Genomic DNA, 25690 nt, shown 5'->3' with positions numbered 1-25690 from the left:
AATGTATCTCCAATAATATTAGTAGAATTTTTTCAGCCCCTAAAACCCACCGTAAAAGTTAACTATGATAACAAGGCCCGTAGGCCTGTACACAAGGGCATTTGGTTTCTATCGAAGTGTATTACACAGGCCAGACCTCTGGATTCTCCACCTCTGGAGAGCTGTTTAAAGCAGGCATTAAAAGGAAGATCATTTTCAGTGTGTTTGTGATAATGAAGCATGTGTGTGCTCATGAAGGATACTTCCCTGGACAATGAACAAGGCTGAGTGAGGCAGTGGGATTATTGAAGCCAGGAGTTTGAGACCAGCCTGGGCAACATAGCAAGATCCCATCTGTTAAAAAAAAAATCAGCTGAGTGTGGTGATGTGTGCCTATAGTCCCAGCTACTCAAGAGGCTAAGGTGGGAGGATCACTTGAGCCCAGGAGGCCACAGTGAGCCATGATCATACCTCTGCACTCCAGCCTGGGCAACAAAGCAAGACAGCGTCTCTTTCTTTTTTTTTTTTTTTTTTAATACAAACAATCCCATAGCATTTATTGCCATCTTGTAATAATCAAAACAATATGAATAAATGTTCATATTGGACAAAGGACATCTAAAAACAAACTGTATCCTTCTCAACAATTTCTCACTTCATTGATCATTTCTGGTTGGAGACACTTTGTAGCAGAGTAATATCTCCTTTTAGTATGATCCAACCCAGTTTTCTTGACTTTGTTTTAGAGTGAATCTCTTCCACATCGTCTAATAACAAGGTTCATATGCTCATTAAAACCAGTGATACAGCCTTCTATCCTCATATTCCCTTGCTCATAGAGCCACACCTGAATCCACGATCTATTTTGTAAGTATCTGAAGATGAGGTTGATGGGCTGCACCATAACCTTCTGCACTTTCTGGCCCTGGCCATGGTATGCCATAGTGGAATTCCACAAAGAGCACACCTGCACGCTGCCTCTGAGAGCAACTTCCAGAATCAAGACACCATCTCTTTAAAAAAAAAAAAAAAAAACCTAAAAAGAGTAAGATGTAGGCTTAGGGCTGCCTCCCCTGAGGAATTCTTTTGGATCCCTCTAGCCTCTGACCAGCCAAGCAGAATATGGAGAAAGGAGTCTATAGAGGCAGCTGTCAAGTTCAGCGTGAAAATGCGAGCATTTCCAAGCATTTCATCAAGGACTTGTTAAAGATCCAGGTTTGATGTCTCCAAGGAAGACTTTTTTAAAAGATGTTGCCAAAAGGAAAAGAGATCAAACCAGCAGAATGAATTCCCCATCATATACATGGGGGATACCCAGGAACTCACAGGGTCTCTTGCGAACTCTGAAAGCAGTTGGAGAACAAGCATATGGGTTGTGGTCCCTGGAGTTGGAGCCTGATGCCATCCTCCAGTAAGTTCTCCAGTGGATTCCTTCTGGAAGGCTACTCATGGACCCGGGGAGAAACAACACCAAGAGTGGGGAACTAGAGGCTAACACTGGGTACCTGCTACTGCAGTGGCTTCAGATACCCTACCCCTACCCCAAATTTGGGCCAGGCCAGGGGCTATGGAACTCCAGAAAGAAGGGCCTCAGAGAGAGAGAGGGAGAAGGAGAGAGTGTCATCTACATCGTGACAGTTGCACACTTTCCACATGCAACTGAGGAAAGCTCAGGTCCCTCAGCAGCCCTTTGCCTGCACTTGGGCCAATGACCAAAGGTACCCAGGGTGGTGGTCCAGTCACTGGCGAAAGCATGGCAGCCTTTTGGCAAAAGACTTGGGGGCATAAATAGTGAAATACTCAGAGAATAGAGTAATTGGCTGGCTAGAACATGAATGGAGGGTGTTGTTGGGAATAGGCAGTTGGAGATGGGAAGGGTAGGCCAGGGCCTTAGTGCCCACTGAGCAGTTAGGTTTTTTACTCTAGGCATTGGGGAACCACTGGAGCTTTTGTGGGGTTGGGTGGGGGTAGGGGGGAAGTAGCGATCACAGGAAGGGTGGGCTGGCCTGGGGAGGTGCTGCAGGCAGGAGAGCAGCTCAGAGTCTTTACAGAGGTCCAGGGCAGTGAGCAGCAGAGAGGAAGGGAAACAATTGGAGAGACAGTCCAAGTTAGAATAACAAGACTTGGTCCCCTATCAGTTGTAGAGAGTGAGGGAAAGAGAAGAGGCCAGAACGATCCCCAAGGTTTGTACAGTCCTCAGGGTGACCGCATGTCCTGGTTTACATCATCGGTCATAATTGTTAAAAGTGTTCCGTTTCACTTTCAAAGGAGCCCTGGTTGATAGGATAGAGGAAACAGGATCAGGGCTGGGTTTCGATGAGTCTGTATGGGATTGAGCTGCCTGTAGCACGGTATCAAGGAAGCACTTGGAGATGAGGAGGAAGGCTGGAGCCAGCTGCAGAGATGAGCATGATCACCGAGTGGGTGCCAACCCGCAGGGGGAGGAGGAGACTATCCAGAGAACACCAGCTTTCAAGGCATAGGCCAAGGCCCTGAGGAATGGCTGGAGCGGTAAGTGGAAAACCAGCCGAAAGGGTACCCCAGAAGCTGAGGGACCTCTTAGGGAAAAGACCTGGAAGATGACATTGGGTTTGGTAGTTAGGAGGTCAGCAGTGGCCTTAGCGAGAACAGGGCTAGTGACGTGGAAGGCAGGTGGCAGTGGACTGAGGGAGTGGAGGGATTGACAGTGGGCGTTTGAGGGTTTTGTAAAGAGCTTGTAAGGGAGAGACGGCCTCAGCACAGGGCCCATCCAACTGTGGTTCTCCAACCAGTTGCACTGATTTTTCCTGCCCATTTTTCCTTCTTTGAAGGGAAAAATGGAAATTGAAGAGGAAGAAATCGATGGCCCATTTGAACCATGACTTTGAGTTTAATTCAGCATGTATTTTAGTGACTCTGAGTGAGTACTCCTGACCTCCAGGAATGGATAGAATGGAACGTGGAAAATCAAGGTGAATCAAATGAGAATTTGGCCAATGAACTTACAAAAAAGTGTTCAAATGGGCCACACCTACCCAGTCTGGTGCTGTGCATGCATCACAAATCCTCGGACATGGGATGGAGTTGTCACCTGGTCAGTGATTGGGTTTCAGAGTCTGGATAGGAACTGGGGGCTCAGGAAGGAAGTGGCAAAGATGTGGAATTTTCGGGTCATCATCAGGCCTGAAGAAGACCTGATCACCACCCAGTCTCAGTCCCCAAACAGCTGCTTGTGAAAGTTCTGTAACCAACCTCACACATAGGCTATGCCTAGAATTGGTGTTCTACTAGGTCACTCAGGAAATGATGGGGGATTTGAGAAATGTTTTTAGAGCTTTTGTGCTCTGAAATGTACCCTCCTTCCCAGCCCAACTAGCCTAGCCTGGATGCTTGAAATTCCATAAAGACCAAGCCCTAAATTTGATTGGAGAGTTGGGGGAATGCGTTGCAGCCCCTCTCCCAGCCCAGAAAGAAGGCATGTAATGTGCTAACACCGTTAGGAATGTTTATGGCATATGGGTTATGATAGTGAATTTGTCCAGTAAACCATCAGGAAACTTGTGTGGGCATTTCCTATCTCACCTTCTGATGGCCAATATATGAGGGCTGCTCTCAGGTTATAGATCCTCCATTTTTACCAGAAACTTCCACCTTGAGCCTTATAATGGATCTGCTGGAATGAAGATATGTATTCTAGGCAAGGATTTAGGTAGGGGAGAACCATGAACCTGGCACACCATGGCACTAAACAGTGTTTAATTGGTAAGTGGGTTTATGCTTGCTCTGGGCTGTGAAAGAAGAGTGTAAAAGAGCCAGGACCATGGATCCGGGAAGGCCATTTGAGAAGCCCAAATAATGGGTAGAAACTGCAGAAAGTTATGGAGGGGTAGGTGTGAGCATTTGGGGACCGCTCTGACCTCACATTAACATTACCTGGGAGCTATAAAAAAAAAAAAAAAAAAAAAAAAAAAAAAGGATGCTTGAGCCCTTGAGCCCCACCCTGGAAGAGTTAAATCCTAATGGGGAAGGCGGACGGGAATCAATGTTTTTAAAGCTCCTCCCAGCAACGCTGATGCCAGTGAGACTGAGAACTAGCAGACTGAGTTGTCTTCTCTGGTTGAATTGGCGTCCAGACCTTCCCCCAGAGGGGAATCCCTCTGGAAGGGAAAGAGTGGAGGAGAGTGTCCAGGGCGGGGCTGTAGAGCGGACCCTTCTTCAGCCATGGAAGGACTCATGCAGCTGGCAGTCACAGCACTTACTGGCCCCAGCTTATGTTGCCCAGGAACCACTGAAGGGTTCCAAATGGCTGAGGTCACATTTTTCCAGGCCGTAATGGGGACAATTGGGAAGGTTGTCAGGGGCAAGACCCCATTCAAAAGAAAACAGCACTCAGAAGTTCAGAAATGAGAGGCTGAAGATTTGAATACAGACTTTACTATTTTTTTCTGAGTGTTTTTATATATTTAAATTTTTTAATTAAAAAGTGATTCCAATTGCATATATTTGCATTTACCTTTTAAAATCAATGTATGTTTAGCCAAAAGAATAAAATAAAAACACCCATAATCTTGTCGCCCAGAGAGATAAATTCAACTCACCTCTTAATATATATTCTTCCAGATTTCTCAACACATACATAAAGATACCTGTTTTACAAAAGTAGGATTCAATACATGTTTTTTCTTTTTTTAAGCACTCCCCATTACACAGGTGGAAATACATGTTTTGTATCTTACTTTTTCACTTAACAGCGTAAACACCTTTCTGTTTCTGTAAATAACCACCTGCTACATAAATTCAGATATCATAATTGTAGCATAAGGCATTGAATATCTTTCAGCTATTATAAACAGCTCTTCAGTGAACATCCTTGCATTCTGTATTTTGCTTGCATCCTTAATTATTTCCTTAGGATGCACTCCTAGAGACAGTAAGCCTTCAGAAGACTTGATACATACTTCCAAATTGCACAAGAAAGGATTTACTAATTTACTTTCTCACCAACAGGGTATTAAAAAGTGCCTGTGGTAATTAAAGGGGGAAAAGGCCACTGCCAACATGAGAGACTAAAAGTAGTTAACTCATTACTGAGTTCATAACTTCTTTATCTCACAAACAAATGGGAGTAGAACCCAGAGATTTTCCTTGACGGCTTGGTGCCCAGCCCAGAAGGATTTTTGTTTTCTGGCCCACCAGGTCGTCGGCTCCTGGGGTTTTCACTGCAGCAGGTATCCTTGTCCAGGGCCTTTGTTTCCCGCTGGTCATTGGCCCAGCATGCTTCTGGTGGGCACTTGGGAACCACCAGGGGGCAGTGTGGAGCTGCTGAGCATGCTCAGCATGACTTCTGGCTTATCCATATTGAAATTTTGAATAGTACAAGTAATATTTTGTTGTGTTCTATGACTTCTCAGATTGGTATTTATCATATTGATTTGCTTACACTAGTATTTCATCCCTTTCCAATTATTTTTATGTTTATGTGTTGTAAAAAAAAATAACCTAATCCATCATAGCTCTTCTGTAGCCGGGGGCCAGGACACCTGGGTTTTTCTGATCCCAGCTCTGCCAGTGTCTTCCGTGACCTTTGTGGGACAGCTCACCCCATGGGCCTGACTGCCTTTATCTGAGGAGCGCCAGGATGGGCTGCAGGAGTGGTGTGTTTTCTTCTCTTCCAGCACTAGCATAATGAAAGGATTAAGAGTTGGCCTTGACCGGGTGTGGTGACTCATGCCTGTAATCCCACCACTTGGGAGGCCGAGGTGGGAGGATCACTTGAGGTCAGGAGTTCAAGACCAGCCTGGCCAACATGGTGAAACCCTGTCTCTACAAAAATACAAAACTTAGCCAGGTGTGGTGGTATGCACCTGTAACCCAGTTACTTGGGAGGCTGAGGTGGAAGAATCACTTGAACCCGGGAGGCGGAGGTTGCAGTGAGCCAAGATTGTGCCATTGCATTCCAGCCTGGGTGACAGAGCAAGACTCCATCTCAAAAAAAAAAAAAAAAAGAGGTGGCCTTTGGGGCTGGGTGTGGTGGCTCACACATGTAATCCCAGCACTTTGGGAGGCCAAGGCAGGTGGATCACTTGAGGTCAGGAGTTCAAGACCAACCTGGCCAACATGGTGAAACCCTGTCTCTACTAAAAATTCAAAAATTAGCTGGCATGGTAGTGCACACCTGTAATCCTAGTTATTCAGGAGGCAGAAGCGGGAAAAGCACTTGAGCCCAGGAGGTAGAGGTTGTAGTGAGCCAAGATCGCACCACTGCACTCCAGCTTGGGTGACAGAGAAAGACTGTGTCTCAAAAATAAATAAATAAATAAATAAATAAATAGTTGACTTTGAGATAGACTTGGGCAAGTTAGTTAACCTTTTTGTACTTTAATCCCTCCATCTGTTAAATGAGGATAATAATAGCATCAACTTATAAGGGGGTTAAACAAAATAACACATGGAGTATCTGGCACAAGGTAACTCATCGCTAAATGTTTTCTTTAAAGAAATCTGTTTATCCAAGATTAATGCAGACAGTTTCCTGTCCTTGGCTTTGGCACATACTTATTTGCTTATCTGAAGTGATATTAATATCAGAGTATAAATTTCAGAAGTGCTATATTCCACAGCAGGGTTGAACAGCAGAATCCTAGCATCAAGGCCCCCAGCTACAAAAGAGTTAGGATGTTTTTGCTTATTTTTTATAATATGTTAACTATAGGGGAAAATATAAAAGTAGAGGCAGATATGATATTGGTGAATGTTTTTTATTTGATCACTTTAGGTAAATGGAGTCTTACTTGCCTGATAGGGTCTCCACTGGCAGCAGACCTTCCCATTCCCTCTATCCATCATTCTCCCAAAACGTGATGGTTTCTCTGTTCTCACCCTAGGTCAACTAAATTAGGGTCTATGGCAACAACCCCAGGAGTGTGACCACTAATTGCCTTTGAATACAACATTTCCACTAGAGCTGCCTGGGAGGCAACACCTCCAGAGAGAAGGACTTGCACCTCTGATTTGGTTAATCCTAGAACACCCTGCAGTAGTCATCAAGCACCTCTCACAAATGTTACGCTGTGCTAAAGGCTGTGGGGACCCAAAGGGCAAATAAGATTGGATGCATTTTTTTTTTTTTTTTTTTTTGAGACGGAGTCTTGCTCTTGTCGCCCAGGCTGGAGTGCAGTGGTGCGATTTCGGCTCACTGCAACATCTGCCTCCTGAGTTGCTGGGATTACAGGCGCCCGCCACCATGCCCTGCTAGTTTTTGTACTTTTCATAGAGACCAGGTTTCACCATGTTGGCCAGGCTGGTCTCGAACTCCTGACCTCACGTGATCCACCCTCCTTGGCTTCCCAAAGTGCTGGGATTATAGGCGTCAGCCACCATGCCCGGCCTGGATGCCCTTCTGAAGCAGCAGGTAAAAAAAAGAAAAAAAAAAAGACTGGATGCCTGTCCCCAAATTGCTTAGGAGAAACTAAGCGAGGAAATGTGAGCCTGGCTGTGAGCTGGAAAGTCAGCGGGCAGCAGGGTGTGTGACCGACCTGGAGGAACAAGTGTGGGGCAAGGTAAAAGTAAGTGAATTGCAAGACAGTGGTAGTGGAGATGGAAGAAACACAGGACTTGATGGGCTAGGTGATAAAGTGAGGAAGAAGGTGGAGGAATAGATGTCTGAGGTTTTGACCCTGCAGGTACGTGAGAAGAGAGAGATGGTAGATCTTGGTGAGAAGCAATTTGGGGAGAAAATAGTGGTGTATCCTGGGAAGCTCTGACCTTTGAGTTTGTGTGCAGAACCTCTTTCTCCAGTTCGTAGGGGTGCCCTCATCCACAATTGGCAGTGGCCACTGGATGGCCACAAACATGCAGTCCTATGACAGTATTCCCCAGATATCACTTACTTGCATAATCTTTGCCACATACCACCTATACTATTTACATAATTATTTTTCTTTGAATTGATTCATTTTTTTCCACTTTTTAAAAATGGAGCTTCACTGTAAGCAACAGTATCCAAGATATCAAACTTTGCCTGTAACGTGTATGTGTAATTGTGTATATGTATATACATGTGCATACATATACATAAAAAATACACATACATATTTATGTATTTATAATTTTGTTTGGCCATATATATACATTTTTGTTTTGTTTTGTTTTGTTTTGTTTTGTAGAGATGGGGTTTCACCATGTTGCCCAGGCTGGTGTTGAATTCCTGGGCTCAGGTGAGCTTCCCAAAGTGCTGGGCTTACAGGCATGAGCCACCACACCCTGGCAAAAATACATATATATTTTAAGGCCTATTAATGTAAATATTTTAGGTACTAAAAAATAGGAGATGTTGTTTAACAGAATTGAGATGGGAACTGGAAACAACACTCTTCATGAAGTGAGGAGGAAGAGGCATGATGAGTTTGGGTGTTGTGATAATGCATACAAGGTATCTGACACACATGCCCATAATCAGTGGAAAACTTCTCAGCCCTTCCACTGTCCATCATAACTTCCTGCACGCTCCCTTCAATATGGACAGAAAATCGTGTTGTTCCCTGAGATATGTAAGCCTCATGTGCACCCACATTTGCATACACACTAGGGTAGGGTGCAGGACCCGTTCTTCAGGCTCCTTTATCAGGAGCAATGGCCCTGTGTAGAGGTGGCTGGTGTGACCCTTATTCTCCTGTGTCCTTGTTCACCTGTGAGGTCAGAGATCTCTCCTGGAACTGTCCGTCTATGGAGGGGCCGCCTCCGACATTTCCCCTCTTCCGGTGCCCAGGAGTTGTTGACTTTGGCCAGCGGCTGGGTCTGCAAGAGCCGCGGGGAAAGGTTCTAGGCTGGAAGGCAGCTCCAGGCTGCCTGGCTGTTCTTTTGTGTTGAGTATTTCACTGGCCCCAGATAAGCGCTTCCTGTTCCCCATTGATTATACACAGATCCTGCTTCCTTTCCCCTCAATACCTGGGATGCTTTCCAGCTTCTCCTCCCATAGGGGAAAGTCCATAAACTTTTGAATTCTCAGGCCTGCTTTTGGTCAATGGACTTTCTGCAAATTATGACTGTTTTTGCCATCCTAGTCATATTCCTGGTGAAGCCTTCACCGCTGTCTAGGAGCTGAGTTCCGCTTTGTGCCAGCCAAGAGAGATGCTTCTATGACCTGATTTCTGCCCCCTCCTTCTCACCCGACAGAACATCTGTATCTACCTCCTGGCATAAAACAGAGAGAATAAATAGACTGCACCTTACACGTCAGTTTTAATCAACTGTTAGTAGCTGCCTGGCATATCGTGTTGGGGATTCTGAGGTCTTACCCAGCTTTAGTAAGAAAGGGTACCGTGGTCTACTAGCAGTGTCTGCTACAAGCACAGAGAGATGAGACCACTCTTGTGCTATCCCAAGATTCCAAGATCAGTTGGAAGTTTCTTATTTGTTTATTTATTTAGAGATAGTCTCACTCTGTCACCCAGGCTGGAGTGCAGTGGCGCGATCACAGCTCACTGCAGCCTCGAACTCCAGGGCTGAATTGATCCTCCCAGCTCAGCCTCTTGGGTAGCTGGGACTACAAGTGTACACCACCACACCTGGCTAATATTTTTTTGTATTTTTGTAGAGACAGGGTCTCACTTTGTTTCCCAGGCTGATCTCGAACTCCTGGGCTCAAGTGATCCACCCGCCTCAGCCTCCCAAGTGATCCACCTGCCTCAGCCTCCCAAAATGCTGCGATTACAAGTGTGAGTCCCATTCCCACCTACAAGTTTCTAGAAGGCAGAAATCATGTCCCTGTACCCTTAGAGTTACAACATAACCGCCCAGACCCTGTATTCTAGGGCCAGTGTCGAGTAAATCCAACAGCCTTCAGCAGGCTCAGTTTCTTTTTTTTTGGAGACGGAGTCTCCCTCTGTCACCCAGGCTGGAGTGCAATGGTGCGATCTCAGCTCACTGCAGCTTCCGCCTCCCAGATTCAAGCAATTCTCCTGCCTCAGCCTCCCAAGTAGCTAGGATTACAGGCGTCTGCCACCACACCTGGCTAATTTTTGTATTTTTAGTGGAGACGGGGTTTCACCATATTGGCCATGCTGGTCTTGAACTCCTGACCTTGTGATCTGCCGGCCTCAGCCTCCCAAAGTGCTGAGATTACAGGCGTGAGCCACCACGCCTAGCCCAGTTTCCCATTTTTTAAATGAACATCATAATATCTTCTTTACCTATATCCAGAAGTCAGTAATAGCAAATCAGATAATTAATATGGAATGCTTTAAAAAGTAAAACAACTATGGAAGTATATCCTGCCTGCAGGACCCAGCACAGATGCCACCTCCTCTGTGAGGTTTTCAGTTGTTCCACGATAACTCTTGCCTATTGCAATCCCTGTCTTATCTGAACCTGTCATTTGTAGGCTTATAGTCTAGTTATTTATGTACTTTAAAAAATCTCTCCTGTGGTATATCATGCACATAAACAGACACCTTTTATATGAAATACTTGCTAAACATTGATGGAGGGCTCTGTACAGAGGTGTCACTGCACCGTGATCATCTGGTAGGCAGTCCTGTAAGAATGGGTAGCCTCCTGCTAGCTTTAAACAGCATAGTTTTATATTTTAGAAAGGTATTTCTAGAGGTAAGTGAAGGGTAGACAGAGATGAACTGAGACCAGGAGCACTGGTGGAGACCACTCAGTGGAGAGAGGATTTGGGACTCCTTCATTTCTGTCAACCACTCTATTCTTGGACAACAGACATTTTGTCAGTGTGAGGCAAAGCAACTTGCCGATGTGGCTGGCAGCCCACCACCACCCCTTTCAAACTGGGTTGCCCCCACCCCCGCTGCCTTCTTCCTGGGTGAGAACCTGCAGGAGCTCAGGCAAACCCAGAAGGCTGCTGCAGGGGCCTCTCCATGGAATAGGGTTCAAAAGATGTCCAGAAGCCATGGAACTTGGTGCCCCAGAGCAGGTTAGGGAGGTAACTAAAGGCATTAAAGTGGATTTTGTGGTGTCTGATTAGGTACACTGAAGGCACAGGATTGAAAATAATTCATCTGGCGTTACTCTTAATAGCTTTGCTTACTGTTACTATGATATAAGACATACTGATTGTAAAAATTTCAAGTGAAGAAGAAAAATACAAAAAAGGAACTAATAAAATTGCCTGAAATGTTAAAAATCCAGCGATAACATTTGGGTGACTATGCTTCCAGATTATTTAACTGGCTTTTCTCACTGAACAGTTTGTCCAGGACAGTTTATTCAAGTCAATAAATGTGGATGGCTGGGCTTGGTAGCTCAAAGCTATAATCCCAAGCACTTTGGGAGACTAAGGCGGGAGGATCACTTAAGGCCAAGAGTTTGAGACCAGCCTGGGCAACATAGTGAGACCCTGTCTCTACCAAAAAAAAAAAAAAAATTAGCCGGGTGGTGTGGTGCTAGCCTGTAGTCCCAGCTATGCAGGAGGCTGATGTAGGAGGATTGCTTGATTCCATGAAGTTGAGGCTGCAGTGAGCTACAATCGTGCCACTGTACTCCAGCCTGGCCGACAGGGCAAGACCCTATCAATCAATCCATTAACCAATATATCAATAAAAAATCACCCAGAAGGCATGCAGAACCTGCAGCCACAGGGCGGGAGGGAGGAGAGGCTTCCCCAGAGCTGCCCATGGCATGTGGCAGTTCAAAAGCCAGTTGCCTTTATTTTCTTTCTGAAGTCATCCATGGCCTTGCAAAGACAGGAGAGTGTCTACAGAGACAGTGGAGGGAGTGGAACAGAAGCCAGCCTGCTGGGGGCTGAGAAGTACCTAGGAGGTGGGGAGGGCATGTAAGCAGCCTGTGTACATTCTGGGAAGGGAAAGGAGGAGAACCAGAAGGGGCAGCTGTCCACCAGCAGCTTCCTGGGCTCTCCTCCCACCTCCTCCTCACTCATAGCAGCCCACAGACTCAGCCTCAGCTCCTCCTCTCTGGCCTCTTCCCCCAGTGAAGATCAAGTGCAGGAGGGGTTGCACCGGCTGTGCCGGCTGCAGGGAGCCCACAGACCCCTCCTGTGTTTCACCTGCAGTGACTCCATACTCGTCCTCCCCCGTCCCTGCCACCCAGCAGATTGTGTGCCCACTTCCTTTGTGCCACACACATCTTTTTTCCCTCCTTCAAATCATCACCCATACAGAGGACAATTCGCAGCCTCGCTCATTTCAAAAGTAATGGAAACCCCAGCGAGGGACTTTTTTTACCTGTCAGTTTGGCAAAGTTTAAACAGTTTAATAACCTTGTATGGGCAAGGAAGTGGGGAAATAAGCCCTCTCCTAGGTTGCTGTTAGCATTGTCAACTGGGAGAAATTTAATAGCACTCTTCAGAACTTAAATGTGCTTATCTTTGACCTAGTGATTCCCCTTGCAGCTGGAAATGTGTCCTCCCACTATAGACATACATGGGCGACATGGTGAGTGTTCAGGGGTGTGCACTGCAGCAAAGCCTGGGAAACAGCTCCATGTCTGTGAGCATAGGCCCCTTGAGTGTGTTGTGGCACCACCCTATGGCGGCTGCTATGTAGCTGTAACCCAGGAGGCAGCTCTGTGGGGAGGGCTGTGGGACCAGCCCTACTATGCTGACAAATGGAGTGGGGGCAGAGTGGCATGGGTGGATATGTGCAGGCCGGAGAACAGGCTGCAGGCTGTGAAGGAGAAAGGCATTTGCTCTTTCAGCTCAGTCTAAGCTCCTGGTCAGAGGCCAGCAGGTGGACTCTGCATCCCGTGGGGGCCAGAGCAGATGTTGTCACCTGAGGGCCTGAGGGGAGGGAAGCATGTCAGTAGATTCCCAGGCACGCAGCAACAGGGGAGAGACAGAGTGAGGGGCCCGGCAGGGTTCACCTCAGGGAAAGGAGGACTGGGCCTCCAAAGTCAGTTTCCACAAAGACACTTCCTGCAGCGCGTTGGTGACTGGGCAGTAAGCACGGACACTGCCCAGGCCCAGCAAACCCAAGGTCACAGCCGATGGGAGAGGCAGCTTGCGACTCAGCAGGCCCAGCACTCCAGGCTGCAGAAATGCGGACCCGAAAACAAGTTGAACTTTGACATTGTTTGAAAACCTAGGGCTCTGTCCCAGGGGTCCCCCTGGTCGGGGCCACCACAGAATGGCTATGCATAGTGCTCTGGGAGCAGAGTTTTCCCTCCTCCAGAGCACGCAGCTGTCAGGGGGACATAGTTAGCCAAGTGTCCAGCTCTCCATCAAGACCTCAAGCAGGCGCACGTCAGCTGAGAACCATGTGTGTCTCAGCTTTCCAGCCATCCCAGCAAGTCAGGACACATCTGAGACCACCGCCCCCCCAACCCAGCTCCTGCCCACGTGCATTGGTGTGCCCGAGCCAGCTGGCACCCAGCCAATTGGTAGCATCTCTTCCGCACTGCTCATCGTGGTACCTTGAAATCAGTGGGCGTATTTACACCATGAATACCAGCAAATGCTTTGGTTTTTCACTTTGTTTTTTGCTTAGAGAGCCAGTTGTTAGGTATTTACCAACACACCACTGAACCAGACCTCTCTCCCCACGAAGCGCCATAGATCTATGAGTGGCCAAGCTCTGTGTTAATTGGCTCTTCCCCTCCCCCAGGTAAAGTGCAGGTCACAGGCTCATAGAATACCAATAACTTACACATTTAGTGACTGACCACAGATTTCTTACAAGCTCCTCACATGCCCCACACTCTGCCTGGTCCTCTCCAGTGTGAGAGGACACTTACGCTTGAGTTTGACAGCCACATGTGAGATAATCACTCTGCCAGGCAGTAGGTGTTCTTATTCCTATTTTACATGTGGAAACCAGAGGTTCTGAAAGGTGAGGTACACAGACCCACAGCTTGTAAGTGGGGTTCAGCTAGGACCCCGATTCCATATTTGTTGAACACCTCAACACTGTCGGCACTCTCAGTGCCCTCTGTGTTTAGACAGATAGCTGCATTCGATTTTTCCTTCCAAAGGAGACCATCTAGTCCAGGCCCCTGCTTCAGGCTGATGAAGTAAAATATTCCCATTTTAAAGGTGAGAAGATGGAGTCCAGAAAGGTTAGAAAGAGCCTGGAACCCGGATCTCTTGTCTCTTGTGCTCTAAAATGAAAGCTTGGCTTCTGAGGGGGAGCCAGTTTTTAAAAACAAACCTTGGATCAAATCTGGGAGGCAAAATTGCCAGGTTCTTTGGAATAGGAAGGGAAAATAGTAGTTTGAGATCATCCAAAAAAGAAAGAATCATTTGGGGAAAGCGGGGGAAAGAGGTGTTTATGGTGAAACTGACACCTAATTGACACACTCTTTTTTTTTTTTTTTTTTTGAGACGGAGTCTCGCTCTATCGCCCGGGCTGGAGTGCAGTGGCCGGATCTCAGCTCACTGCAAGCTCCGCCTCCCGGGTTTACGCCATTCTCCTGCCTCAGCCTCCCGAGTATCTGGGACTACAGGCGCCCGCCACCTCGCCCGGCTAGTTTTTTGTATTTTTTAGTAGAGACGGGGTTTCACGGTGTTAGCCAGGATGGTCTCGATCTCCTGACCTCGTGATCCGCCCATCTCGGCCTTCCAAAGTGCTGGGATTACAGGCTTGAGCCACCGCGCCCGGCCTGACACACTCTTACTATTCAGTCATGAAATGCTTTTGGAGCCCCTCTGCTACCAGTGCATGGGCTTTAAAACCATTTGTTGACTAAATGCTGTGACAGGTGCTAGAGAGAGCAAAGTAACTTCATGGGTTTAAGACCAGTGCAGGCTGGGTGCGCTGGCTCACTCCTGTAATGCCAGCAGAATTGGGAGGTGAAGGCGGGCAGATCACTTGAGCTTATGAGTTCGAGACCAGTAAGGGCAACATGGTGAAACCCTGTCTCTACCAAAAGTACAAAAAATTAGGCAGGCATGGTGGTACATGCCTGTGGTCCCAGCTACTTGAGTGGCTGAGATTGGAGGATTCTGGAGCCCAGGAGGTGGAGGTTGCAGTGACCTATGATTGTGCCACTGCACTTACGACAGAGCGAAACTCCATCTCAAAAAAAAAAAAAAAAAAAAAAAAAAAAAAAACCTCAAGAAAGAATCTAACCTACACTCAGGCAAAACAAAAAATGTCATGTTTGGGATTTAGTGCCATCCACAAAGTTACGCAAAGGCATAAACGACTCATTCTCAGGGATAAGAGTATAAAACTTCTTTTATACTTTTACCCCTGGAACTTTGTCTAATCCATCTTGTTTGGGAACAAGTCCTTTACACTTTCGTTTTCTCTTATTGACTGCTGAAAACTAAAAATGTTTTCCCAGTTGGGAAAGCTTTTCTGTCTCCCTATTCCCAAATTCATTGCTAGTGTTGATGTATTTTCAAACTTGGATCCATTTGTGAGCTTTACTACAGAAGATAGAAACGGGTCTCCAGGAACTGGCCAAGTTGGGCATCCCAGCCTCCATGCTACGTTTACGTATTCTCGGCAGAACTAAGCCAGTTACTGTGAGAAGCGGGCATTGCCCACGAGTGAAATGGGCTCCCGTGTGTGTTGCCTCTCTAAAGGCTTCAGGGAGAAGCTGTTCAACCCCACATTACAGATGTGGAAACTGGGCCTAAGCTCACTGCATTAATACAGCATGGGACAGGGTTTCAACACATCATGATTGCCAGGTTCTAGGTGAGGAATTGAGGTGCAGGCATGATCCTTGAGGAGCTTACAGTCCCAAGGGCAGGCAGAGTGTGTAAATGAGGAAGAGTAGCCTGGTGAGTGCTGTGGGAATACCGTGTGCCGCTCCTTGAGAGCGACGGACTCGTGGAGGACTCATGCCAGGGAGGGTGACCTTGGGAGAACTGGGTTTTGAAGAAGCGGTTAAAGTTTCCCATGAGTGAAGGACGCAGTAAAGGCCGTAGCAGGCCGGGGAGCAGTGGGGCCACGTGGTGCATTCAGAGTGCAGCGAGGATTGTGCAGCCGGGGTTGGGGGTGTGAGGGCGGAAGCCAGAAGGATAGGATGGTGTGAGATTGCTGGTGAGTTTGGGGGCTTTATCTCTTGACCCCAGAAACCAACCTGGGAAGTGTTTTGAGCAGGGGAGAGATTGACTGGTATTTAGAAAGCTGACTCTGGTAGGATTTGCAGTAGAGTCCAGGTGAGAAACGACTGCAACTGTGGCAGAATGGAGAGGGGGAGTCACAGATCACTTCTTCACATTTGTCATTTATAATATGGTTATAGTATAGGTTCCTGTTACATAGAGCCTCTTAGAGGACAAGGAGAGCATTTTGAATAATGTCATTGTCACTGTGGTGGGAAGCTGCCTGCACCCGGGGTTTGGGGGTAGCCTTGGGTTCTAGGTGGCAGTGGGACTTTAAATCTCCTGAAAAGCCTGGGAAACTCTTGCTTCTATCACAGCCCCAAAGTCACTATTTACCATAGAAGTCCAGAGAGGCAGGAAGGACCGGTCACCAAAACTGGGACCCTTTGCATCTGCTGATAGGCGGGTGGCCAAAAATGGGCGAGACTGTGTGGCTGGAGAAAGGGGCGCTTTATCTGCCTACTGGGCCTGTCCTCTAGAAGCAGCGGAAGGCGTTCTCTGGGCTGGAGTTTTCTCACCTGCGCAGTTTTGGGAGCTGACTTGTCTTCCTTGCGTGCAACTGTGGGGAGCTGTGGATTCTGTAACATGAAGCTTTGTTTCCTCTGTTGCCCAGGCCCCGCTTAAAGGCTTTTCTGTGAGAACGTGCGAACAGGGAGAATGTGGGCGTTCCCCCGAGCCCTGTAGAGTCCTGTCCCCACTAAGCAAGTGTGGGACAGGGTGAGGACGGCTGGGGCGGGGCCCGTCCCTACCTTCTGGGAGCCAGAGGGTTAATCTCCGTAGCTCATTGGCAGTCCTGCCTCTGTACAGGGCATGCTGGGATTTCCTCCCAGCTGTTTTACATCACGAAGATTTGTGTGTTGGGGAAATTCCAGGGCACAGCTGCAATTAATCTGCTCCATGGCTCCAATCAAAGCGAGGATTCTGTAGGATGGATTCTCCGCCTCCCTGCAGGAAAGGGGGCTCTAGCTCTCTAGTGACAGCATCTTTCAGAGGGACACTTCCGGAGATCCACATTGAGTAGAAACAGCCCTCCTGGCCAAGTGCTCACCCCAACGAGGCTCTAAGGAGGAGCCCAAAACATTGAGAAAGAGAGGAGCAGAGCCCCTCTAAATAATAAAGCCACAAGAACACTGATGGCAACACTCGATAAAGATGTTACCCAAAGAAAAGAAAACTTTGTTCACCTTTACTTAGGAATGTAAGTCAAAAATTTAGAACATGATTAGCATTCCACAACGTAGCATAAGAAGGAACAAACCACCATGACCAAATAGGGCTTACCTGGGAAACGCAAAAATGCTCTCATGTAAGAAAATCTATTGCTATATATACATCTCGTAAATGAGTCAAATAAGAGAAACCACATGACCGTTTTGGTAAATACTGAGAGAAAAATGCAACAACTGCTCCAATGAAAACAATGTAAAAATAGATTAGAATCATCCTTCCTTAACAAGGTAAAGACATGTTTTAAACCACAGCCTCAATCTACTTAACTGTGAACCACAGTAGCAGAACCCCAGTCCCCAGAAAAGAGTTTCTCAGATTCAGTGAGATTGGAAAACTGCATATCTGTCCTGTCTTAGGTAGTCATGACGCTTGTAAATCGAAGGCAGTAGTACCTGCCACTTGGGTTTGAGTGCAGTGACACAGTGTCGGCTCACTACAACCTCTGCTTCCTGGATTCAAGCGATTCTCCTGCCTCCTGAGTAGCTGGGATTACAGGCACGCACCACCGCGCCCAGCTAATTTTTTGTATTTTTTTAGTAGAGATGTGGTTTCACCATGTTGGCCCAGTTGGTCTTGAACTCCTGACCTCGCCATCTGCCCGCCTTGGACTCCTAACGTGCTGGGATTACAGACATGGGCCACCGCGCCCGGCCATCATCATTTCAATATGTTATGTTCCAGTGGACATCCCCCAGGAGGGAGGTGGCTGAACCAGCCTGTGTACACATCTTCACTATGTGCAGAAGCCCAGCCATGACACACTGGTCAGGAGCTGGGCCTTGCAGAGCCAGTTAAATATAGCCTAGACTGGGCATGGAGAATCCAGCAGTTTTAAGCCGCCCACATACCATTACCATGCAAAGAATCTAAGCACAGTCGCCCATCACTTGCTTCCCCAAGGACGTGCTCCCACCCTGAGTGACTGCCCTCGGGTGATGGTGGGGTTGACCTCACAGCTAAGAAGAGCTTTCTTGGCTGCACATGGTGGCTCACACCTATAATCCCAGCACTTTGCAAGAGCAAGGCGGGAGGATTGCTTGAGCCCGGACATTGAAGACCAGCCTGGGCAACATAGCAAGACCCCCATCTCTAAAACTAAAAAATAAAAATAAATAGAAGAACTTTATTTCCACTCTAGTTGGGCTGGGCCTGACCTAGGAATTCAGAACTACCTGGCCACCTTCAAATGTCTGGTACTGCAGTGGAAGAGGATTACAACGGGTGTCATTGGCTCCTGCTGCCCCAATTCATGGTTCTGGGAAGCTCAACTGTCCTTTCAGAGTTGTGATGGAGAGGCTGTCCATGGCCAAGCTGTAGGGGCTCCAAAGTCTTAGAGCTCTTCCTCTATCCCCATCAGTCATCTCCAAATCTTAAAAAGACAAATAGAAAAGAGTAAGTGACGATCCTCCATACCCTTGCCTCCCAGAGTGAGTCCCTCCCTGCACAGCGCCCTCACACCACCCCAGGCATGGCTGGAGCAGGGTGAGTCCCAGTGAGATGCTCACTGTTCCCAGGACCACCTCTCCTTTCTGCTCTTTTCCCTCACACTGCCTGACTTGTCTGTAGGGGACCAGGTATCAATGGTAGGCACGGCCAGTGGTCTCCTCCCAGCAGAAGCCAAGACTTCTTGTTATGTAGATAAAACAAGTGCGTGGTCAGACACCCAAAAGAGTGGCTATTACTGAACACCCTTACTATGAATGTGTGTACAAAAGACAAGCATACATAAATGTACCTATACCTTGATATCCCTAGCACCAAGGCAGACGAACCCTCATGGAGCTCCCGGTGTATTAGGTACCAGCTCCTTGGCCACTGGAGCAGTGATTCTCAGTTGGGAAAGGGAAGATTCTCTCCCTCAGCCCCAGGAGACATTTGGCAAAGTCTGGAGACATTTTTGATTATCTGTATGGGAGTGCATCAGCATTTAGTATTATAGTTAGAGGCCAAAGTCGTTGTTAAACTTTACAGGACAGCCCACCACCCCCAATAAAAAAAATTATCCAGCCCAAAATGTCATAGTGCCGAGATTGAGAAACCCTGCACTACAGTCCTACAAGCCAACTCTGCCAGACAATCTATAAGGTCACTTGAGAGTATTATTTAAGACCCAAAACTCTAGCACCGTCCCAAACTAGGGTTCACGTTTCTTTGGACCACCCCCATATGATCTAAGGACATCCCTGGTAAGCCAACAGGAATGAATGTCTGTCTTTGAGGCCCTAAATAGCGAGCAGATGCTGGTAGAGTTGATGGATTTTAGGAACCCATCTGTCCTGTTTAATGTTAGGGGCTATACATTTGGGATACTTCTCTTTAGCACCTGATAGTTGCTATTGCAGTTCAATTTTTAAAACCAGAAATGTTCAAGTTGTTGCTTCTAGAAAAACTGGTGTTTAGGCTTCAAGTGCAAGCTCTGGGCACCTTCAGCATCCCTCCAGGAGAACACTGACATGCATGGACCTGTTTCTGGGTGGCCAGCCCCGTGCAAGACAGAGAAGGAGAGAGAAAACACATCCGAGCAAAGAAAAGGCTGTGAGTGGGGAGTTGAGGAAGACAGTCTTAGGAAAAGCTTTATGACTCGGTGTTGTGAAAGATGTGGGATTTGAAGTCAAGAGACCTAGGCTCTGGTTTCAGCTCTCTTGTATGAAGTTGGGCAAGCTGTTTAGCCTTTGCTTATGTCCATTAGCTCCTTTTTTTTTTCTTCTTCTTTTTTTTTTCTTTTTTTTTTCTTTTTTTTTTGAGACAGGGTCTCACTCTGTCACTCAGGCTGGAGTACAGTGGTGTGATCTCGGTTCACTGCAACCTCTGCCTCCCAGGTTGAAGTGATTCTTCTGCCTCAGCCTCCCAAGTAGCTGGGTCTACAGGTGTGCACCACCACGCCAGGCTAATTTTTGTATTTTTAGTAAGAGATGGGGTTTCACCATATTGGCCAGGCTGGTCTTGAACTCTTAACCTCAAATGATTTGCCCACCTCAGCTTCCCAAAGTGCTGGAATTACAGGCGTAGCCACTGCACCCAGCCTAGCTCCTTTTAAAATTTGGGGTAGTCACCCCTACTTGTAATTGCGGGGTTGTTGTGAAGATTACACTGGGTTTTATGTGTGAAAATGTTTTGACAACTGCAAATGTAGCACAAATGTTATTCACAGTGGAAATGAGTTTTAACTAATACCAATATTTGCCCAGTGCTTTTAACTTGCCACAGGCATTGAAATCCCAGTTAATTCATGTAGTGTGTGTGGGCTCTGGGTAGGGGAAGGGATGGGTGGTGGTGGGAGGGGAGGAAGAAGATAGGGTAGCAGAGGACAGGGGCAGAGGTGAGACCCCATTTGAGGGGTGGGGGTACAAAGGTCATAAAGTGAAAAGACTGTCCTAATTCATAGGGCTTCATTCCCACTTCACACCAGGTCTCCCATGCCAGGCCTGCTTGGCCCATCCCATGTGCTAGGCTGGTCTGTGACACATGTGGCCTTGAGTTGTTCCTGCCCATGGACACCTTTGTGAAAGACCAGTCCCTGCCATCTCGGTCAAGACTTATGGTGAATGAAGAGCAAAGGGGCCTTCTGGGGCTCTTCCCATCGCCCTCCTGCTCCTGTACACAGCAGAGCCAAATTGTGATTGGTTTTTCCTGATACTACATGACCAGAGCGAGGGATGATTCAAAGGCTTCTTTTTTTTTTTTCTTGAGACAGAGTCTCACTCTGTTGTCCAGGCTGTAGTGCAATGGCACAATCTCGGCTCACTGCAACCTCCGACCCCCAGATTCAAGTGATTCTCCTGCCTCAGCCTCCCGAGTAACTGGGACTATAGGCCTACGCCACCACATCCAGCTATTTTTTGTATTTTTAGTAGAGATGAAGTTTCACCATGTTGGCCAGGCTGATCTTGAACTCCTGACCTCAAGTGATCCATCTGCCTCGGCCTCCCAAAGTGCTGGGATTATAGGCATGAGCTACTGCACCCAGCCAAAGACTTCTTTCTGTGAAACTTCCTGGAGCCACCACTTTCCATTACAGCTTTCATTCTTAAAGGAGTCTCAAGAATTCTGCAAAGAGGCTGCTTGCGGGTCTGCTGCCCAGAAGCAACCTGTCAGTGTTGACACTAACACAACATGTGTGCTTTTGCTCCTGGCAAAGACTAATGGTTTGCTTATGGAAATAATAGGCGTCATTTATCAAATGTCTCCCATGTGTGAGGCACTGTGTTCAATATGTGGCACTGTCCCTAGTCCTCTGAGCAACCTGTACTGTGAGTGATAATAACCTTGCCTTACAGATGCTGAAACTGGGACTCAGAGTTGTTAATCACTTGTTCGGGGTCACACAGCCTGTGTTGGCAGAGTAAGAGCCTGAACCCATGAATGCAGGGCTCCGGAGTCCAGAAGGGCCCTTTCCAGTGCTGCTGCCTGCTGCTCCACTCAGCTCATTCTTTCCAGGCTCTTGGCAAGGATGTGCCATGCCAGAGAGAGAGACAGAGACAGACAGAGAGAGAGAGAGAGAGAGAGAGAGAGAGAGAGAGAGAGAGAGAGAGTGTTGGAGAGGTACTGTTTGGTTTGGGTTTTTTGCACTGATGTGGGAAAGAATGGGGTACTGAGTAATCTTTTCAAGGTTGAGAGACGCTATAATGAAGTAAAGCTCAGCATCCTTGAGTTGGGATAGATGTTGCCCATGACTCGTCAGGCAGATGACTTTTATTCGTTCATTCCCAGGTACTTCTGGACAGCTGTTTCGTGGGAAGCATTGTGTGTAGATGTCGTAAGTGATGGAAATGGATGGGGCAGGATGGCCGTCTGGGTGCCTCTGCTTCCTTGATCAGCTCTGCCTGTCCATGACTACAGCATAGGGAGGGGACTTGATCCTCACCAATAGGTTCTTTGACTATGTTGATTGATTGTGCTGAAATGGATCGGTTCTCACCGCCACTTAAACTTCAGCTTAGTTGCCATTTGTGTCCCCACCAAAATGACAGAGGGCATGGTGAGAATGGTGGTGATTGTAAATGTATGCTTCCCCTGTTATAATCATTTGGAAATTGATCCAGTACAGGGCATGTGGCGTGAAAATGCAGGCCACCCCAATGGCCTGCCCCGGCGCCCTAACAGCAGAGCCCAGCAAACTGTGGGTACTTGTGAGGCCTCATCTTACCAACAGCTTTTTCTTTTCTGTTCCCTGTACAGTACCTGCAGATGAAGTGGCCCCTCCTCGATGTCCCCTCCAGCGCCACAGTCAAGGACACGAGGTCACCATCTCCAGCACACTTGGTAAGTCTGTTTCACCAAAGGGCCACTATTCCTGGCCTCATCCCTTGCCACTGCCTTCTGCCATCATGCTGAAGCAGATGGGGTCCAACAGTGTTTCCTCAAATGTGTGAGTACAGTGAGGAAGAGCTGAGTGCTTGGGGCTACAATTGGGTTGTGACCTCAACACACGCACCACACCGCCTTGGATGTTGTGTAATTGGAAGAGCTGTCCCCCAACCCCCACGGCCCTGGCTGCTCACCCTGGTTCATCACGGAAGCCTGCCTCCGATCCTTCCCGGCTGCCATCTGAACCTGCTGCCCACTTCGCGTGGGTAAGGGTGGCCTCTCTCTCCTGTTGAGGCTCACCCAGAATTGCCTCCTCTTCTCCCTCATAGCTGCCAGGCAATGTTGAAGAGGCTCTTCTGTACAGGATGTTATAGGAAATAATTTAATAGGACATATGCAAACAAATGCTCCTCAGAGCATCCGAGCCTTTTCTGCCAGGCCCTGTGACAATACCAGCTGGAAAGGAGGGTCTGGGCAGACAATCCTGGGAGACTGGAGCAGTAGGTCCAAGCAGTTCCTATGACCTCCTCAGGACATGCAAAGGACTGAAACCCATAGCTGATAAGAGATGCTCCTGGAACAGAGCCAGATATCCTACTTTCCTGGGCTTTTCCTGGGCGGTTGGGTCAACACTTGCCTTGAGACGCACTCACCCCACAAGCTAACTGGTGCTTGCCCACTGTACAGTGAGCCTCAGAATCAGGGGATGCGGTTAGAAGGGAACCCCCTCCTGCATGGCCTGTGCATTTTACAGACAAGCAGACCTAGGGCTTCACTGTTACTGCCCTGTACTAGGTATGAGGCATTGGGCTTCTGTGATGTTTATTAAAGTTTAATTATAGAAAATTTTAAAGATGTGTAAAAGTAGAGAGAATTATATAATGAATCCCCATGTTCCCTTCACCCAGAATTTCCCTCCCGCTACATTGGGTTTTAAAGCAAATCCCAGACATTATTTCATCTCATAGGACATTTTAAGAGATGCTAGGAGGCCGGGCGCGGTGGCTCAAGCCTGTAATCCCAGCACTTTGGGAGGCCGAGACGGGCGGATCACGAGGTCAGGAGATCGAGACCATCCTGGCTAACACGGTGAAACCCTGTCTCTACTAAAAACTACAAAAAACTAGCCGGGCAAGGTGGCGGCGCCTGTAGTCCCAGCTACCCGGGAGGCTGAGGCAGGAGAATGGCGTGAACCCGGGAGGCGGATCTTGCAGTGAGCTGAGATCTGGCCACAGCACTCCAGCCTGGGTGACAGAGTGAGACTCCGTCTCAAAAAAAAAAAAAAAGAGATGCTAGGCCGGGCACGGTGGCTCAAGCCTATAATCCCAGCACTTTGGGAAGCCGAGATGGGCGGATCACGAGGTCAGGAGATCGAGACCATCCTGGCCTACATGGTGAAACCCCGTCTCTACTAAAAAATACAAAAAACTAGCCGGGCGAGGTGGCAGGCGCCTGTAGTCCTATCTCCTCGGGAGGCTGAGGCAGGAGAATGGCGTAAACCTGGAAGGCGGAGCTTGCAGTGAGCTGAGATCCAGTCACTGCACTCCAACCTGGGTGACAGAGCGAGACTCCCTCACAAAAAAAAAAAAAAAAAAAAAAGATGCTGATAATTCTTACTCATTAAAAGCTTAGAGTCTAGCAGAAGAGAAAGAAGATGTGCACAGAAAGCTAAATAAATAAGGGTGCAGGGAGCCTGTGTGATTTCCAGTAATCAGGAGACACACTCCTGTGGAGCCCTTGGGATTTTACACTGGGATCTACAGTGGGATGCCACATGCAGCTCTCAGGTGATTGTCACAGCCATCACCAGGGAGTCAGGCAAGGATGACAGTGGAAGGAACCGTGAGTCGCAGGACCAGCCATCCAGGAAAGGCAGCAGATTCTGCGGCCAGTCGCCAAGGCACAAGCTGCCGGTTGAACAAGCACCCCACACCTCAGGCATAAGCCAGGGTAGTGGCCAAGCATGAGGCACAGGTGCCCTCTAGTGGTGCCAGTCAGCCCTGGTGGAGGATGTCCGGACCACATCTGCCCACCCTAGACCTGGCTGGTGCCCCGCACCTCCCCCCAGCGCAGCCATCTCTGTTTCAGATCTGTGCCTTCCTCTACCTCTCCTGTGCCGTCCCCCAGCCCACTCCTGAAGACCTGAGATGACTGGGCCTTCTGTCTTAGTGTCTCTCTGAATATTGTCGCATCTCCATCTACTTTTCAAGAACGTTATTTCCGGCTGGGCGCGGTGGCTCAAGCCTGTAATCCCAGCACTTTGGGAGGCCGAGACGGGCAGATCATGAGGTCAGGAGATGGGCAGATCATGAGGTCAGGAGACCATCCTGGCTAACGCGGTGAAACCCCGTCTCTACTAAAAATACAAAAAAACTAGCCAGGCGAGGTGGCAGGCGCCTGTAGTCCCAGCTACTCGAGAGGCTGAGGCAGGAGAATGGTGTAAACCCAGGAGGCAGAGCTTGCAGTGAGCTGAGATCCGGCCACTGCACTCCAGCCTGGGCAACAGAGTGAGACTCTGTCTCAAAAAAAAAAAAAGAACATTATTTCCCTATAAAAACTAACACATGAGGCCGGGTGCAGTGGCTCATGCCTGTAATCCCAGCACTTTGGGAGGCTGAGGCAGGCAGATCTCCTGAGGTCAGGAGTTCGAGACCAGCCTGACCAATGTAGAGAAACCTTGTCTCTACTAAAAATACAAAATTAGCCAGGCGTGGTGGCGCATACCTATAATTTCAACTACTGAGGAGGCTTAGGTAGGAGAATCGCCTGAGCCCGGGAGGCGGAGGTTGCAGTGAGCTGAGATTGTACCATTGAGCTCCAGCCTGGGCAACAAGAGCAAAACTCTGTCTAAAAAAAAAAAAAAAAAAAAAGCATGGTGGCATGTACCTGTAATCCCCGCTATTTGTGAGGCTGAAGCAGGAGAATTGCTTGAACCCGGAAGGTGGAAGTTGCAGTGAGCTGAGATTGCGCCATTGCACTCCAGCCTGGGCAACACAGCAAGACTCTGTCTCAAAAAAAAAAAAACTAACACGTGGGGGCCGGGTGTGGTGGCTCACACCTTTAATCTCAACACTTTGGGAGGCCAAGGGGGGAGGTTTGCTTGAGGCTAGGAGTTTGAGACCAGTCTGGGCAACATAGTGAGATGTCTACACACACACACAA

The 25690-nt window shown here is 48.0% G+C and overlaps 1 protein-coding gene and 1 pseudogene across 2 annotated transcripts in view; one reads left to right on the top strand and one right to left on the bottom strand.

The window, feature by feature from the left end:
- TCF7L1 (transcription factor 7 like 1) overlaps positions 1-25690 on the top strand; it is a 175033-nt gene that overhangs the window by 123910 nt on the left and 25433 nt on the right. For both annotated transcript variants that reach the window (XM_030921812.1, XM_010359843.2), the window contains exon 4: positions 22400-22483. In XM_030921812.1, the coding sequence (XP_030777672.1) occupies positions 22400-22483 (84 nt within the window). The remainder of the gene's footprint in view (positions 1-22399; positions 22484-25690) is intronic.
- LOC115894290 lies at positions 643-922 on the bottom strand (annotated as a pseudogene).

The sequence above is a fragment of the Rhinopithecus roxellana genome, chromosome 17, assembly GCF_007565055.1.
Source record: "Rhinopithecus roxellana isolate Shanxi Qingling chromosome 17, ASM756505v1, whole genome shotgun sequence".
Taxonomy (NCBI): Eukaryota; Metazoa; Chordata; class Mammalia; order Primates; family Cercopithecidae; genus Rhinopithecus; species Rhinopithecus roxellana.
This window is presented reverse-complemented; position numbering and strand designations above follow the sequence as displayed.